Source organism: Epinephelus lanceolatus, chromosome 8 (genome assembly GCF_041903045.1).
Source record: "Epinephelus lanceolatus isolate andai-2023 chromosome 8, ASM4190304v1, whole genome shotgun sequence".
Lineage (NCBI taxonomy): Eukaryota > Metazoa > Chordata > Actinopteri > Perciformes > Serranidae > Epinephelus > Epinephelus lanceolatus.
The window spans coordinates 6,401,470-6,420,382 of record NC_135741.1 but is presented as its reverse complement, the minus strand read 5'-3'; the positions used below and the strand labels follow the sequence as shown (position 1 = coordinate 6,420,382).

Genomic DNA, 18,913 nt, shown 5'->3' with positions numbered 1-18,913 from the left:
ATATTATATTTTTCTAATATCATATTGCTACTTGAGAGTATCTGAATACTCTACACCATTTATATTTCCATATATGGATGAAATAAACATTAAGGCAGTCTAATGGCAGAAATTATAGATCTGCTGACAGACTGACGACTAATCATGACTGAACAGAACAAAAACAAATTTTATAGAGGAACTGTGTGTTTAAATTCAGTCTGAGAGTTATATTTGAGGCATCACAATGTGGTCGAACGTGCACGCTGACCCTGAATAAACTTCATGGTGTTGTATTTCCTTCCCTCTTCTCTCAGGGCATTCTGGGAAGTCTAAAAAGCGGCAAGTCAGCGCTGGTGAATAAATACATCACGGGCAGTTATGTTGCACTTGAGAAGCCTGATGGTAAGAAACATTAAACACATCCTCTGTATCGTGTGTCCTCTACAGAGGAGGAACGTAACTGAATACATTTAGATCAGTACTGTACTTAGTACAAAACATGACGTAGATGTACTTTTCTTTTTTCATGCCACTTTATACTTCTACTCCACTACATCCCAGAGGGAAATACTGCACTTTTTACTCCACTACATTTATCTGACAGCTTTAGGTACTTAACAAATTAAGATTTTTGCATACAAAATATATAAAAATGTACAAGTACAACTAAAACAATTGATAAGTTAACTGACTGACAAAAATGTGGAAACTATGCAAAAACATTTCAAGGTTGAATTTCCTTTTAATAATGTTGAGGTTTGGACTGTTGGTTGGACAAAACAAACATTGTGAAGGTGTGACTTTGGGCTCTGGGTCATTGTGACGGCATTTCTCACTATATTCAGGATTTTTTACACACCAAACAATAAATCGATTAATGGAGAAAACAATCAGCAGATTAATCCATAATCATGAAACTAGTCATAATAATAATCTAATGATATAATATATAATACTATAGAAGCTTTTTTCTGCATCGAATACTTTAACTTTTGATACTTTAAAGGTCCAGCGTATAGCATTTAGGAGGATATATTGGCAGAGTTGGAATATAAAATAACTATGTTTTCTTTAGTGAATAATCGCCTGAAAATAAGAATTGTCGTCGAGCTGTTTATATCTACATAAAGAGCGAGTCCTCGTCCACACAGTCCGCCATGTTTTTACAGTAGCTAAGTACGGACAAACCAAACACTAGCTCTAGATAGGGCCATTTGTGTTTCCATGTCATTCACCGCAATTAACAGTCCCTTTGTGTGGAACGCATCTGAAAAATATGACTTTATTCAGTGCAATTACCAGTTTAAACTGCCTGGTACATTTGTTTTGGAGAGGAAGAGCCCTCTGCAAACAATCTGGGTCCATGTGCTAGGTTAGCGGCATGTCTGCGATGAGTCGAACATTGATTTGTAACAAGTTTTTTTTAGCAGTTTCAATCACCTGGTCAGTTTGTATTGGGAGGAAGAAACCTCTGCTGATTAAGTCATTAAGTAGTTGTAGTTGTTTTTTTACTGCTGGTTTAAACTTGTTTTTGGTTTAAAATACTAACTCATATAAACAAAATATATCTTTGGCTTCTTGCTTCTGAGTGTCACATCAAATTGTTTTTGTTAGGGGAAATATTTTATGCGGGCTGATGTGTGATGGCTTCTTCCTCCATCTGTCACCCTGCTGAATAACTTGTCTGTCACTGTCCCGGTCAGGTGGCAGGTATAAAAAGGAAGTGCTGGTGGACGGACAGAGTCATTTATTACTGATCCGGGAGGAGGCTGGACCACCCGATGCACAGGTGCTTCTTCGTGTGTGTGTGTGTGAGAGAGAGAGAGAGAGAGAGAGAGAGAGAGACAGTCAGTGTGCAAAGCTGTAATACCTGCAGACTTCATCATCCATCATCCTCTCCCTCCTTCAGTTCAGCAGCTGGGTTGACGCAGTGATCCTGGTCTTCAGTCTGGAGAATGAGGGCAGCTTCCAGGAGCTCTACCAGCTCTACAGCCAGCTGAGCGCACACCGCACGGACATCCCAGTCATAGTGGTCGGCACCCAAGGTCAGCACACGAGTCGTCACAACCGTGTAGATTTACTCTGTGATTAAATCATGGAGGACATGTCACATACAGTACACTGTAAAACATTTTAAGATAGTTTCTCATGATAGTCTTCTCATGAGTTGTGAACAACATAATGACAACATGTCTTAATGACCGTTAGATTAATTGCATTAATTACAAGTGGGACTTAAGAGAATACTAACCTTTATTATAATTAAAGGGACAGTTCAACCCAAATCAATGGTTGGACAAAATAAAAGCAATTTAAGGACAACACCAAAGGCTTTTTTGTTTTGATTTGTTTTTTCTACATGTAGAGTAAACAATTAATTTATTAATCAAGAAAATAAGCAGCAGATTAATCAGTAAAGAAAACATCAGCCTAGAATAACAGTGCTAGAAGCAAACTACAACAACAAGACTGTGTCATATAGGTCCTTTATAGTACAATTTTTATCCTAGTTTGCAGTTTTCCATTCACTGATCTTGTTTGTTTTCCTCCAGATAAAATCAGTAGCACCAACCCTCGTGTGATTGAGGATCAGAGAGCCAGACAGCTGTGTATCGATGTGCGTCACTCGCTGTTTTATGAGACCTGCGCGACCTACGGGTTCAACGTCGACCGAGTGTTTTCAGAGGGTGAGCTGACTAAAATTTTATCTGTTAAAACACAGGAGGAAAGGCCTGGCTCACCATAAAGGAGAAACTACTATTAGTTTAACATCTGGTGTGTGTTTTCCAGCTGCCCAGAAGATTGTAGCTCAGAAGAAGCAGGCGGCGCTGCAGGCCTGCAAGTCTCTTCCCAACTCTCCCAGTCACTCTGGAGGCTCCACACCAGGATCAGCATCGTTCCCTGGACAGGTACCTCATCTAACAGCTGTAGTTTGTGTTTATGTCTGTGGCAAACACTTGGCTCATCCCAAATGGGATTACAAGACACTGTTATACTGTATGTGAAAACATGAAAAATATAACAAGACATCTTCTGGTAACAAAGCTAAAAATAAAATATCTGTTATAATGTGATATACTTGACACTATTATACAGTGACTAAATGCATTTACTCAAGTACCTCTACTTAATTTTGAGGCACTTACTTAAAGGGATAGTGCACCCAAAAATGAAAATTCAGCCATTATCTACTCACCCATATGCCGAGGGAGGCTCAGGTGAAGTTTTAGAGTCCCCACATCACTTGCAGAGATCCAAGGGGAGAGGGCGTAGCAACACAACTCCACCTAATGGAGGCTTATGGCGCCCCAGATTCAAACGTCCAAAAACACATAATTGAAACCGCAAAATATCTCCATACTGCTTGTCCGTAGTGATCCAAGTGTCCTGAAGCCCCGACATAAAAAGTTGTTTTTCAAAAAACGTCATTTGAGCTCTGTTTTTAGCCTCATTGTAGCCTGTAGCTCTAACTGCCTCCCTGTGCACCGCGTTCACGTGTGCGCGCTTGCACGAGACCAACGAAAGCACGTGAACACACATGGTGGACACTTGGATCACTACGGACGAGCAGTATTGAGATATTTTGTGGTTTCAATTATGTGTTTTTGGACGTTTGAATCTGGAAAACGTCAGCCTCCATTAGGTGGAGTTGTGTTGCTACGCCCTCTCCCCTTGGATCTCCGCAAATGATATGAGGACTCTAAAACTTCACCTGAGCCTCCCTCGGCATATGGGTGAGTAGATAATGGCTGAATTGTCATTTTTGGGTGCACTATCCCTTTAAGTACTTCCATTTTATACATTAAACTTAGACTACATTTGGAAGCTAAAATTGTACTTTTTACTGCACTAAATCTATTTGACAGCATTAGTAACTTTGAAAATTGAAACTATTAATGCAAAATATAAATCAGATATTACTGTACATATACGCACAATTACACAAAGTAGTTAAAATTAGCTCCGCCTTTACCAGCTGCAACATTAAGGCGATGAACACATTAATGCATGAATACTAAAATACACGTGATGCATAATGAGTACTTTTACATTTGGTACTTCAAGTATATTAAGGAATATTAGTAACTTGATTTTGCATGTTTACATTATCATATTGCTACTTTTTCAAATACCATATCAAAATTGAACACATTAAAATCTTTGCTTCTTAAATAGATATAACATAATTTTCTGTATCCTTTATATATTTTACTGTCCTAAATATATATAAAAAAATGGAGACACATATCCACCAGTGACCTCACACTGCTCCCATCCCACATCTCCCACTGTACAGACAAGTTTTGCTCATACCCAGAATAAATCTAACAGCCCTGTCTTGCACAGATTCACACATAGGAAATTTCTCCTGAATATTTCTGCTGATATTAGAGCGCTGATTATTAACACATTCAGGTTGTTATTGTTCTTTTGTTTGGGTAAACACAATCTTTTCCCAGTCTAGACAGATATTACATAAGACCTGATAAAAATAGGCCACAGATGCAAGTCTTCTGCTGTTGCCATGCTGGTGTTGTTTTCTAAATTAACATACTTTTTCACATTTTCTGCTTCTGGAGCATTTTTTTTTTTAGTCGTCCTGATGCCAATACACTCTTTTTTTTCCCTGCATATTTCGGTACTGATGAATAAAAGAGACATAATTATCTCTTTAAAAAGGTATTCAATGGAAAAAAATACATGTAGTTCTTTTAAAACGTGACTCAAGTAAGATTTTAGGATTCAAAGTGAGAATGTGACACTCTCTCTGGGCAGTTACATGCATTATAAAGTTAAAATCATCTATCAAACTGAAATCTCATTTTAAATGCCATCTCCAAGACGCTCCATCACTCCCTCCACATCCATCTCAGCTCCATCAGTATCACGTTTCCCTCGTTCACAATGATCGACGGCTAAAAAATTCATGCCGTCAATCGTCACCCACTTTTTGTGAATTTATTTCACCTGTTTTTCATTGTCCAGCTCATTCTCACTCTCTCCATCTTTTCCCTCACGCCTCCATTCCCATCCTCCTGACCTCCTGACCCCACTGTCCTCCTCCCCCACCCTCACTCCTCTGCTCAGGCCAGTAATGGCCCGAGTTGTGGCTACGCCTACTCCCTCCCCTCCACCCCTGTGATCGGTCACAGGGACCTGCGGGTTGCACAGGGAGAAGGGGGAGGTAGTGTCAACTCACGTCAGCTGAAGACCATCCCCAGACGGCCCTCCCTCTTCAAGGTCAGTTGTTGCCAACCGTGGAGTGTCTCACACCTTTCAGTCTCCTGTCATCTCTCGCTATCATTTCACACCATTCAGCTCTATGTCTGAAACTCTCAGCTGAAATCTATGGAAACCCATTTCCCCCAGTGAGATGGAAAAAAATAATCCTGTAAGACATTATGATGAGAAACTCTCACGAAATTATGAGTCAGTATCTCAAAATAGCAACATAGTATTTCAAAAGAATGACTTAGTATAACAAAATATTCACTTAACATCTCAAACTAATGTCATTATGTTGAGAATTTTCTCATTATGTTGAAAAAGTTTATGTGGGATATGTAAGAATTTGGGCATGTTACTTTTTGTAGGAAAACATATGAATGACTTTGTGAAATAGTAATTGTGTCATTATTTTGAGATAAGGAAGGCTGTAGATGAGGTTAAAGCATTTAAGTCTATAGACCACCAAGGGCAGCTGTGATATCCATCCATGCCCCTTGTCTTAGGTTGGTTTCACACCTGCCCTGTTTGGTTCACTTCAATCAAACTTAAGTTTCTTTGCTCCCAAAGTGTGGTTCATTTGGCAGGTGTGTACACAGCAATCACACTCAGGTGTGCACCAAAACAAACAGACCGAGACCTTCTTGAAGAGGTGGTCCCAGTATGGTTACAAACGAACTCTGGTGCAATTCGTTTGTGGTGAGAAGGTGTTCCGACCTGGATCTGAACCAACTGCAGTCACATGACACATTGTTTGGGTTAAACATGAGCATGTTACAGTCCTGGAGGATTATTAATGTGCACCTCCTCCTGTACTGCCTTAATATGCACATTCAGCACATCCAATGCATCAAAACATTGTTTTCTAGTTGGAGCTGCGCCTCGTTTTCAAACTGTATGGTTTGACTAAAATGAACAATGACAGCAATAAAGTCCACGATGAGCAGCGCTAAAATCAACCTGCGTAGTTGTCCCTCCATTGTGACATTAGAAAGTGTCACATTTATCTTGCAAGTGTACTCTTCTTCAACGTTTGCTTTACTTCCTGGATTTTTCCCACGTGGAAATTCTGACCAATCAAGAGCAGCTTTCTCACACAAGGCATTTGATCTGGTCCTCTTGTAAATGCTGCCGTAAGAACACGAACCAACTCTAGGCAATTATACAACTTAGTAATAAAATTGGTCCCTGATTCGGACCAAAGGAGACGACTCTAGGTCTGACAGCACCCTTAGGGTGCTGCCTATATTGATTAGGACCAAAGTATGAATGGTCATTTAGAAGGCAGAGAAATCAGTTTGGATCATAGCTCAACCAGTCAAATCTGATTAACAAATTTCCAAATCGCAGTCACAAAACACATGTAAAAATGTACTGGGGCATTAATAGAACAAAAAGTGAAGATATAGGAGGAAACTACACGCATTTTATAAAGTTTATAAGTCGCAGCATAGGCCCTCTGAATAACGCTGAGATGAATCGACTGGTGTGCTAAATTTTTATAAATAATAATTTTCATAACCTTTCTATCCCAGGTGTTTTTTACTTGCAGCACATCAGTAGTTACCCAAAGTAAATGATTATATAGTCTTCAAAAACAAAACAAACCACAATTATTCAGGAAAAACTGCCGTGGCACACCACCATATGTCATGAGAGATAATCTTAATTGTAAATATAAGAAATAAGAACATTAAATTTAGATGTGTTTTCCTGGAACGACAACAAACTACAGTCCCCAAAAATATCTTCAGTATATAATAACCCTGTCTGGACCAATAAACATTTGCAAATGGTTTCTTTCCTGATTTCCTGACATTATTTTGAGATAGTAACTAATTTCTTTTGAGAAAGCCTCTCATTATAATGACTACAGGATGTTTTTGTCATCACACTGGCAGAGATGGACTTTCATATGAATCTCCTGCTCTTATTAAACAAACACTTTTCATTTCAGAATCGGGACACAGATAAAAAATCCGGTGATACTAAAGGAGACCTGAGCAGCGTGCGGGGCGTTCCCATCAAACAGGTTTGCTTAACATCACAAAACAGAACACAAGATAAACTGAATTTTCAATGATGCATCAGTTTGCTCGCAGCCCAGTAATGTGTACAAATTCCCTCTTCAGCAACAAGGTGGGAACAAACTATTTATTTCATCTTACATAAGCAGCCAGGAAAAAAAAAATCAGTTTCAACCTTTCTCAAGGGTGTTCTATTTATACTGTGCTTTCAGCTATTGTTGTCAGAGCACTTTACACTTTGAAGAAATTGTCTCAGCTCTAAATTTAGGCAGATTCAGAGCGTGGTGTGTTGCAAGTGAGTGCAGTGACCCTGCTTATTGTTTTTGACAGAGCATCCTGTGGAAGAGAAGCGGCAGCTCTCTGAATAAAGAGTGGAAGAAGAAATACGTCACCCTGTCCAACAATGGCACGCTGTCTTACCACTCCAGCTCCAGTGTAAGAGAACACCACAGGACGGATCGATGCAGCACTGAAACACACAGTGAAGGATGAAGAGTTTTCACTGTGGAGAAAACAGAATCTGCAGCTTTTTAGATTTAACTGCAGTTTCAGCTTCAGTGGTTTTCAATACAAAGCTGCAGAGATCAATTTAAAACTTTTACGTACTATTGACATTTATATTTGTGATTGAGTTTGTAGCTGAGTGCATTTGCTCAAGTACTTTACTGACGTACAATTTTTAGGTACTTGTACTTGAGTACTTCCAATTTATGGTACGGTATACTTCGACTTCACTACATTTCAGGGGCAAATATCTATCTTTTTGCATTATTACAGGTTGAGATAAGATCCTTGATCCTTAGCCTCAATTTTACAAGCTTAATGCACATTAATGCATCAATAAATATAATCTTGTAATATAATATATATAATCATGAAATTGGCTTTTCTGTATAATGAATACTTTTACTTTTGGTACTTTAAGTATATTTTAATGATGATACTTCTGTACTTATACTAATGTAAAAGTCTGAATGCATGTTTTTTCTTGTAACCAGAGTATTTCTACTCTGTGGTATTAGTAGTTTTACTCAAGTAAAAGATCTGAGTACTTTTTATCTCTATGTTTAATCTATAGCTCAGTGTCATATTTTTATTTGATCACATGTTTTCTTTGCAAAATCTTAATCTGTGCAGTAAGTTAAGATGAAAGATAAATGTGGTGGAGTGAAAAGTAAAATATTAGCCTCTAAAATGTTGTTGACTACAAGTATAAAGCAGCACAAACTTTAAATACTCAAGTAAAAGTACCCAAAAATTGCACTTAAGTACAGTACTTGAGTTTATGTACTAAGTTTGCTATGATATCAGGTTGTAGCAGCAAAGTTTTGTTCACCCACCAATTTATACATCTTATAATTTGCAGTAGGAAGACTGACTTTTTCTAAATGTTACACAGTCTTGTTCATCTGTGTTCCTGGTGACAGTGTCTAATATGTGTGACATGTTGTCTGTTTCAGGACTACACACAGAACATCCACGGAAAAGAGATCGACCTGCTGCGTGTGACGGTTAAAGTTCCCGGGAAACGTCCTCCGAGAGCCGTCGCTCCCGCGGGGCCCTCACCTGTCCCCCCTGGTGCTGTACCTGGAGTCAACGGGCTGAGCAAGGAGCCGGCAGCTGCTGAGAGCATCAGCACAGGTACTTGTTCTTGTGCACATGTCACTGAGCCTTTCATTTAAAGAAGAACACTAGCATTATTATATATTTTTCCTACCATTAACAAAACCAGTGAAAAGACCAAAACCAACATCATGTTCGTCCATCTCTAAATACTCCCTGACTTCCCTATTGGTGATGTGTCACTCACAAACAAGTCAGTTCTATTGCTGCAATCCAAGTTTAAAGTTAAAAATTCCAACTCCTTTTTCCTGACTTACAATATAAATGTGTCCCACTGCATGTGCTTGGAAAATTTAATGTTCGTATATCAAGTCTCTGAGCTTCACAAGCATCTACAGAGGATCTACATCAGTTACAACAGCACCATTAAGGAGGAGAAACTTGATATGTAAAGACAGTTGACTTCTAAAATAAGTCGACTGAGAGGATTTCGTTCTTGTACATCATATAAATATGACACGCTGTATATAAACTGTTCACTTCCTTTTTTCGCTGTCAGTTCCTCAGTTGTGTCCGGCCACTCTGTCTGTGGTTGATGATCGGTCCGGCGGTCTGTCACCTCAAGGAGGAGACAGAGGACTTCAACGCTGCCCCTCCTCACTATCCACCAAAGCACAAAGTGTCGGTACGTATAACAGGAACTAAAAACTGTTCAGTCATTGCCACAGGCTCAAAAACACTTGAGGTACACCCATTTTAAAAATTCACACGTTATTCCTATAGTCTAAGACTTTCCAAAAATATTGGTAAACATGTACAACACTCTCCCAAGCCCAACAATGGCAGTGCAGTGGTCTGAACTGGGATCAAGGATATGTAAGAATTTTGCAGCATTACTTTTGGTAGGTAAATGTACAAACAGTGCATGAGAACAGCCTGGAACATTACTATATCATAAAGGTCATTTGGGTGGGTCCACAAAATCAGGCTCCCATTTATACTTAATGACGTCACAAGTTTGAAACTTACTTCTCTGGTTTCTGGCTTTGAGGGAGAGTGAATCATGTTCATGGATATTGACTAAACTTCCTTAGGCCATGGAGATAACATATTAATCAACTTAATTTAGGTGGTGTTCCCCTTTAAGCTCCACTGAGGCTGAATTCAATGCTGTCATACATACAGTATGTATACATGATTCGTTTCTTTCGCACCACACGTCAGATGCCCTTGAAGGAGCAGCCAGTCCTTTTGCTGGAAAAGACCCCGGCCAGTCATCTCCCATGAGCGACAGGAAGAAGAACAGGAGGAAGAAGAGCATGAATCAGAAAGGAGATGCAGCTGTCGGGCAGGCCGAAGGTAACTCCACCCAGAGATTCAGTTTGTGTTTTTCAAATGTTATGTGTTGTTATGCTGACTATGTAAATATACAAATACACAGATATTATAGTGAGTGGTTAAAAGCGTCAGGGTTTTTTAGTGCATCAATAGAAAATTAATTCATTAATAAAAGATTAAAGTATGTTTTTGAGGCTGCGTTTCTGAGAACAGCATTTGTTATTATAAACAACTTGAACTCATCAAAATAATGATGTTTACATATTCACATTATTTACACATTCCTACGCAATTTTCCTTTTTCTAATGCCTCTATTTTCTACCTCTGTCTCTTCAGTGAGGATATAGATTAGTGTTTGTCCTCCTCTGAACATTTTTAACTGCCTTTTCTTAACACTTGTCGTCCTTGTCTCTCTTTGTTTCTCTTCTTTTTCCTCTCCTGTGCTTATCTCTCGCTCCGCAGCCAAACGCAAAATGTGGAAATTAAAGAGCTTTGGTAGCTTGAGAAACATTAATAAGACAGGTAACAAGTGAGGGTGATGGAGCTGAATCAGCTTGTGCTGATTTACATACAATATCTTTCCTCTGTCTGTTATCCTCCTCAGTGTGTCTGACATTCCGAGCTTGAGTTGCTCATTCGACTTGTTTTCACTGTAATAACCAAAGATTTTTCTGTTCTCACCTTCCATCAAACAGCTGTCTTTTGTTGTTTTGCATTTGATTTTTTTGTACATCCCTCACCGAGTCTGGATTCAAAATGTCCATCATACTAATCCACTGTTAACTAAATGTCTATTCACATGCAAGTCTTACTTGAGTGCTTACTTGTTTCCCTTCTACTCGCAGAGGAAGAGAATGCAGACTTTATCATAGTGTCGTTCACCGGGCAGACGTGGCATTTCGAGGCTCAGAGCCTGGAGGACCGGGACTCGTGGGTGACGGCCATAGAGAGCCAGATCCTGGCCAGCCTGCAGTCCTGTGAGAGCGGCAGAAACAAGGTACACAAGCTTTAAAAAGGTCCTAGAAAACTATTTTATCAATCAGTGATGGGATCCTACATGCACACACGTTTGCTTAGCTTTAGAGCACCAGTTTTAGATTGGCAAGATGTGGGTCAAAATCTGATGACAGCCGTTTGGTTGCTGCCAGCAAGGTCAATCACATCTGATAAAACAACACTCACACAGTCCTGATAAACCTGATATTTGATTTTGAGAGGGAAGGCCAAGACATCACAGCATTTAAACACTGCAGAAAAATAAATCAATAAATCAAATCCAAATGACTCGCTGTGGATTGGGTACATGTGGCCATTGTCATGTTGAGTCCACTTTTGGTGATCTTTGTCCTGTGAATCTGCACTGTTAACAAATAGCAAGCCACCCAACAGTGCTGATCTTTGAGGGAAAAATTTGATTTGTGTTTGTAAGGATAGTGAAGGAATGACCTGCCCTACTCTGCCTATACTTGGCTAGTACTTGTTGCTTTTGTTGGCTGGATTGGTTTGTGTTTGAGTATAAATGCCAAGGTAAATCAATCAGAGGCAGAGTAAGGCAGAGGCCATTCTTTCGCTATCCTATGAAATGCAAAATCGCAACAACAAAACATACAAACTATACAAAATAATGGACATAGCTACCATGACATGGACATAGCTACCATGACATCACCCATTGGTTTGTGGACTGCCATTTTGAAGACTCAAGTATGGCATTTTGTCCAATGGCATATTAATATTTTGGAGCTAGAATGGACCATATTTGGATGATAGGCTGGTGCTGTGTGGAAGTGAGGGGTGGAATAAAATGTAAACAATTAAGTAATAAAAATAAATACCCCCCCCCCCCCCACAGTTGTCATAAACAGGAAAATTAGCTATGAAGACCTAAACGATTTTTTGTACCAGGCTGTAAAGTTGGAAAGTTGGTTATTTTAACATGGAGGTCTATGGGGATTTCCCAGGTCCCCAAGAGCCAGTCAGCCTTGCAGCATATTTTCCCAATGGCCACTCACAGTATTGCAGCGGAAAAAATGGCCAAAAAAGTGTTAATCCCATAGACCACCACTGTAAAAGAGAAATCTGTAAAACTTATTAAACTTTTTATTCTGCATTTTTGAGCCATGGAGATTCTATATAAGTAAAATTTTCCTCAAGCCGAGAAAAGCAATTTAAAAACCTGTGTCGTCATCACAATGTTAAGTCTGTGAGCCAAGCATATACCCTGGAAATCCAGAGTTCTTGCGAGAGCACAATTTGAATTTGCTCAGCAAGTCCCTCTGGCAATCAGTAATGATGCTCATTACCTATGCCCATGAAACCCAGCTGCACCAATCACATCGGTGTATCTGATATAGGTGGGCCAGAGGTGAGCTAAACAGATGACAACAGCGCTGCGACGACGAAGTCCAGAATCAGTCAGTAAACACTGCAAGATGGCTACGGATGAACACCAGTTGTTTGAAACAGCTTTGGCCGCTACAGTGAATGAGTTAGACTTGGCTTTTTCTCTAAAAGAGGAACAGAAGACGGCACTCGAGTCTTTCCTTTGCAAGAAGGACGTTTTTGCTGTTTTGCAGACCGGATACGGCAAGAGTCTGATCTACCAGTTAGCTCCACTGGTAGCTAAACTCTGGATACGTCACCCCGTGTATTGTTCTGATTGGTCGTAGTGTTATCCAGTTGCGTGCAGTGATATTTTCAAATGCATGCTTGGTGCTGCCCCTCGAGTTGGGCCATTTTCATTACTCATGGCCAGACCCTAAATCTTTCTAGATTTGGGTCTGGATTTCCAGGCTACCACGCATATGTAGCTGAGCAGGAACTCACAGGCGATGCCAGCGGGAGAAACACCACTGCACATATTCGCTGGGCCACATACCGCGAAAGTAAACCTGGAAGCTGGAAAACTTTTTTGGCATATGAGCTAAGTGAGCAACTCCATTAGAATGAATAGGTGGCTTCTTGGCATCCAGTGTCTGGTCATTATTAAAATCTAAGGGATTAACGGGTTTCCAGACCCAGCCTCAAGTGGTCATTCAAAGAACTGCAGTTTGTGGCTTAATTTTAAAGCCCCTGAAGGTGCCACTTGGTCCAAAGTATTGGAAGCTATCTTTCCTGTCTACACCTTGTTTTATTCAGTCTCCTCTGATGGAGTATACACTGCAACACAAAGGAAGAATGGTTTACTTACAGTTGCTGCTGAGACAGGACTCAATGGTACAGATAACGTTATGTCTTTTGAACAAATTAAGCTAATGACCTAGCTTACTGACTATTAGCATCCCGAGAGCTATTTTTTCCTCTCTTCAATAAAAGTCTTCATTGAATGAAATGCTGAACAATACTGTGAAGACACAGTAAAGCAGCTCAGAAATCTTTTGTGACTGACTAATGCTATTAAATCCCAGCTGGTGAGCATGTTAGCAGTTAGCATTCCAGCTACAGTTGTTTACTAACAACTTCTGAGAAAAGTCTCAAAGTTTTTTTCAGACAAAAGTTTCATCTTCCCACTTTCTGGTGAGAATATGGGCTGTATATAAATATGGACAAAGCGTTTTCACTCACCCAGTATGAAAGAATAAAGCCAAAAATATCCCGCCGCCATCTTGAGCACAGTGACGCAGCCACTATACACAGTCGCATCTTGAGCAGCAATCTCTGCCGTCTTGAGTTCCCGCCCATACATCCGACTGACCAATCACGAGCAGCGCCCTTGACCCCGAGCACACCTATTGGTACATATAGCTGTCAATCATGACGTCAAACACAATTTTTATGTCATCAACTAACTAATTAAAACTTAATTAAAATTGACACTTGTGCGTTCACCAGCCTGATGAGAACTACATACAATAACAAAAAGCAGCTTAAGGAAAAAGTCATTTGACGTGTACTTTGAGATTTTATTTTTGGCCCATGTCATAGCTGCTTACATGGGGGGGGGGGGGGGGGGGTCTATGGCTTATACTGCAGCCAGCCACCAAGGGCGACTGAGATGATTTGGCTTCACTATTTTGAGCACTTTCATGCCTTTAATCAGACATTTTGACTTGTCATAGTAGGAAAAGCGCAGGTGTAGTCAATGACACTGATGATGGCTGCATTCCACTTAGGGGACGTTCTAGTATTCTGCATGCTGGCTCACTGGAATAACTTACTGGGAAACTTAATGGAACTGGACCATCGTTAATGTTATCAGTTTCACCTGTGCTTTTCCTACTATGACACGTCAAAATGTCTGCCGTGAAAAAGGTCAATAGAGTCTGTGGTACAAACAGGAGTAAAGGCCTTTGCACACTGAGTCTTTTGAAATTGTCGTCTAAAAAGAAATATGACCTCATGTTGTGTTAATCATGTTTGCACACTCGGTCCCAAACTTTCATACGTCATTAAAACTTCTGGAACAGGTTCCATTTTCTGCTTTTTCGCATCCATCAGAAGCCTTTAAAGAACTGTTTGACTAAGAATCAGTGAAGAAAATTTCACAGAGGAAGGGCGCACAGAATCAATTCATAGCTCAGATAGATAGCTCACGTTCAACAGGTCAGATAGTAATATTCAGGTGGATGATAATGAGGAGGAGGAGGACTGCACACACAATGTGGAGACAGAGAGGGAGGACAGCTCTACTCCTTTGTGCAGCTGTGGTGTCAAATGAAAGACAGGGTTGGAGTGGTGACAGCCAGATAAGCAGTGGAGAGAGGCAAAGGAGGAAATGTTCATTTTCCATAACCACTTATTCTGTTAGGGGTTGTGGGGATGCATCCAAAAAAACGGATTCAGTGTGCAAAGGCCTTAACTTAGAATCCAGGGATGAACAGAAACATGGCAGGCACAGATAAGGGTCCAGGTACAGGTGACTGGAAAGCAAAGCAACACTGACAATCTGGCAAAGAGAGCAGGTGGATAATAAATGAGGAACAGGTGAGCAGGTGGATGTGGGAGTCAGAGGATTGGGACTGGTGGGAAAGTCTGAGGGCATCTGCTGGACAGATGGAGAAGTGAATGACAAGTCTGGAGAGTTCCTGTGACATGGCTGGAGGAAGTGGGGCAGAGGGGCAGGGGTGTTACAATACAGTGTCTCCATATTCAGCACACACGTAACACGGATTTTGAATACAATTTGTCCTCTGTAATGTAAGTTATGGTGTGGAGAAATAAATGATTCAGATATGTTTGTTTGTTTGTTTGTAATTGTGCAGGCTCGGAGGAGCAGCCAGAGTGAGGCTGTAGCGCTGCAGGCCATCCGCAATGCCAAGGGCAACAGTCTGTGTGTCGACTGTGAAGCAGCAAGTGAGTTCTTAAATGTCGGTGTCTCTCGCTCCAAGTGCAGATTTACTCTGGAGGATGATTCTGCTTTCATGCCCCATCCACAGCCTGCGGGGGTGTCACATATTTCACACTGTTTATATCCACTCCACAGTGGAGAAGGAAGTACTAAAGTAGCAATGCCACAGCACAGAAATACTGCTGCAAGTAGAAGTCATGCATTTAAAATTTTGCTTGAGTAAAAGTACAGATGTATTAGCATCAAAATGAACTTATCAAAAGTAAAAGTCCTCAATATGCAGAATGACACATTACAGAATAACATATATTATATTATTGGATTAAAATGATTGTTGATCACTTAAATGTTGCAGGTGGTAAAAATGGAGCTAATTTTAATGACTTTATATACTGCTGAGTAACTTGTGAATTTTTATATTGTATTAATAATGTGAATTTGCAACGTAACTAGTAACGTATAAAATGTAGTGGAGTAAAAATCACAATATACTCTGAAATGGAGTGGAAGTAAATAGTAGCTGAAAGTGGAAATACTCAAGTACCTAAACATTATATTTAAGTATAGTAATTGAGTAACTTTACTTAATCACTTCCCACCACTGCTATTCAGCAGTCCGTGTTAGTTCAATATGGGTGTACTTCCTGCAAAGGCGTAGGTTTTATTACAACTGTGGGACACACATTTGAAATTGGGGCATAATTTCCTGCATCCTGGTGAATTTTTATTGCACCAATTTATTACTTTCTGCTTCAATTTATGGCGTAAATGTCTCTATTTTTGTTTGATTCAATGTCTTTTTCATGTTTTTATTGGGGGCACAGACCCACATGTTCTAAGAATTAAATGGGATGTGCATCCCTCCCAAAATCTACACCTGTGACTTCCTGTAACTGGTCTCTCTCTTCTCCTCGCCCTGCAGATCCCACCTGGGCCAGTCTCAACCTGGGCGCGCTGATCTGCATTGAGTGCTCGGGGATCCATCGAAACCTGGGCACTCACCTTTCTCGTGTCCGCTCGCTGGACCTGGATGACTGGCCCGGGGAGCTCACACAAGTCCTGGCTGCCATTGGAAACCACATGGCCAACAGCATCTGGGAGAGCTGCACCCAGGGCCGAACCAAACCCACACCTAATGCAACACGGTGGGTATCACCACATTTATATATAGGAACAGAGCTTTTCAGATTGATGAGGCAGCAGATGGTTTCAGTTTATGTCTGTGCAGTATCTAAATCAACTTGTAGTAGTTACCAATGATGGTGGAAGAATACAGGCAGAGGGCGGTGTCTCTGCAGAAAAATACACAGCTACACATTTGTATTGGGTCATAAGGATTACTTCTGTAAGAGTACAGTATATTCTTAAGATTTGTGAGTTTAAATCCAAAATACAAATGAATCTGTACTTCAGTTACACTGAATTTGCACTTGTGTTGATTGTGAAACATCTGTTTTAAAGAGCCTACATCCTCAGACAGGTAGCTCAGTGCACACTATGGTCACTGTGGTCACTCACTCCTGTCCTGTGTGTGCCTGTTTCCCTAGTGAGGAAAGAGAGTCGTGGATTCGTGCTAAGTACGAACAGAAGGCGTTTGTGCCTCCTCTTCAGCCGGCCCCGGGGCCCCAGCTTCCAGGTGACGGCATGTCGACGTGGCTGCTGTCAGCGGTGACTGACAGAGATCTGCCCAAGCTGCTGCTCCTTCTGGCCCACAGCACCAAGGATCAGATCAACGCTGTGCCAGCCGGGTCGAATTCACCGCCTCGCTCTGCCCTGCACGCTGCCTGTCAGCTGGGAGATGTAGTCATGACCCAGCTGCTCGTTTGGGTGGGTTTCTCCTTTTTCACTGTCCTTCTTTGATTCTTCATAGTCTGGCCTCTGTGCACTGTTAGCTGCTCATAAATGACAAGAAAGAAAGGCTGTAAAAGGCAAAACATGTTCATGATAAAGCAGGACGTGGATCACACTGAGATGGTCTTGCCATGGCCCCTGTTGGTCACCTACTGTCCTCTTTATGTTGTGAATGTACTCTGTTACCTTCAAGTTCAGTGCACATGTTGCACACAGTTGTTTCCACTGCAGCAGCTTCCCCAGGGGACCAAGAACCTTTTGAGGAACTCAGGAAGTTGTTTCAACTGGAGGAACCACGGGGTTAATTTAGTTCCAGGTGTAAAAGAATCATCAGAGATACGCAGCAGGAAATACACAGAAGAACAGCACGACTGTTGTTGTTTCCTCTTTTTTTAATGCATCATAGGCCTAATTTGCCTCATCTACACATCTCTTCAGATGTGTTAGAACAGAAACGTGCAACAGGGACTTTATGTTCTGTGGTTCAAAAGTCCCTGAAACTTTTCAGCCCTTTCTCATTCCAAAGGCGTCACTTGTCGATATCGACACTGAAGGCATCCCTGTGACGTCTTTATGAGATGCACTGGGCTTTCAACCAACTACAGGATAAACCCATCTGAGGCAATACTTCGAATGATAAGAGAAGAATTGTGTTTGTATTGCACTTATCTAAACAAGGTTACAAAGTGCTTCACAAAGTGCATGAAAACAGACAACAATAACTAAACGATATTTAGAAAAAAATGACTAATGTGTGCAGAGGCAAAAAAAGAACAAAAAGAAATAAAACGCAGAAGTTACAAATCACAAAAGTGCGAATCAGGTATTGAAAGTTAAAGCTTTCCTATAGAAATATGTTTGAGGCAATGATCTAAAAACAGATAATGTGCTAGCCAGCCTCATCTCCTCGGGGAGAGAATTCCAGAGCCAACTTGACACTGAGAGCAAATTATGTATTATAAAGAGCAAGAAGGTCTGTGTAGGGCAGGATGTAGGGGTCAAACAAAACAGGACTTTCATGCAGGAGACCGCAGTTTGTGTCCAGTGTGAAACCAAAAGTCAGTGTTGTTTCAACGTAACGCAATGAACACACAATCGTTGCACACTAATAATGTCACTCATGTGATATATTTTCAAGAAATTATGTGACATAGCCTTACAAACATACTTATATATCTCATTACATATTTTTCTAAACCCAGCCAAGTATTTTGTTGTTTAAACCTAACTGCAACCCTTTCACAAAGTGTCACAATGTGTTTCAACTGCGTGGCCAGTGCGTCGCTGTTAGACGTTAGAGGGAGTGACAGTTCATTGGTATTTGATGACCTGGGGTGAGAACAGGTTGAACTTTTTTAGTTAAAAGGGGTTCCATGGCAGCGTCATATGCCCACAGACCAGACAGACACCAACTAGGACTCCAGTGCTGCAGGAAAGAATCCTAATACCCAGATATGAGTTCGCATTTTTGCACTTCCAGTTTCCTTGCCTCGAAGTCAGTGAGTTTTTAATAGCATTTTTGGTTAAATACCGAAAATAAGGTTTATGATTAACATCACAAAAAGGGACAGTTGACCCAAAATTCAAAATTACATATTTTTCCTCTTAACTGTAGTGCTAATTATCAGCCTAGATTGT

At 40.6% G+C, this 18,913-nt stretch overlaps 1 protein-coding gene across 5 annotated transcripts in view; it reads left to right on the top strand.

The window, feature by feature from the left end:
- agap2 (ArfGAP with GTPase domain, ankyrin repeat and PH domain 2) overlaps nucleotides 1–18,913 on the top strand; it is a 38,852-nt gene that overhangs the window by 17,562 nt on the left and 2,377 nt on the right. For 2 of the 5 annotated variants that reach the window (XM_033629357.2, XM_033629353.2), the window contains exons 3-18: nucleotides 297–384; nucleotides 1,686–1,771; nucleotides 1,892–2,027; nucleotides 2,535–2,669; nucleotides 2,773–2,891; nucleotides 5,071–5,223; nucleotides 7,166–7,240; nucleotides 7,566–7,670; nucleotides 8,696–8,876; nucleotides 9,358–9,483; nucleotides 10,023–10,157; nucleotides 10,600–10,659; nucleotides 10,983–11,134; nucleotides 15,339–15,429; nucleotides 16,347–16,569; nucleotides 16,972–17,251. In XM_033629357.2, the coding sequence (XP_033485248.2) occupies nucleotides 297–384; nucleotides 1,686–1,771; nucleotides 1,892–2,027; nucleotides 2,535–2,669; nucleotides 2,773–2,891; nucleotides 5,071–5,223; nucleotides 7,166–7,240; nucleotides 7,566–7,670; nucleotides 8,696–8,876; nucleotides 9,358–9,483; nucleotides 10,023–10,157; nucleotides 10,600–10,659; nucleotides 10,983–11,134; nucleotides 15,339–15,429; nucleotides 16,347–16,569; nucleotides 16,972–17,251 (2,145 nt within the window). The remainder of the gene's footprint in view (nucleotides 1–296; nucleotides 385–1,685; nucleotides 1,772–1,891; nucleotides 2,028–2,534; nucleotides 2,670–2,772; nucleotides 2,892–5,070; nucleotides 5,224–7,165; nucleotides 7,241–7,565; nucleotides 7,671–8,695; nucleotides 8,877–9,357; nucleotides 9,484–10,022; nucleotides 10,158–10,599; nucleotides 10,660–10,982; nucleotides 11,135–15,338; nucleotides 15,430–16,346; nucleotides 16,570–16,971; nucleotides 17,252–18,913) is intronic. The other 3 variants (XM_033629354.2, XM_033629358.2, XM_033629355.2) reach the window with 2 other exon arrangements.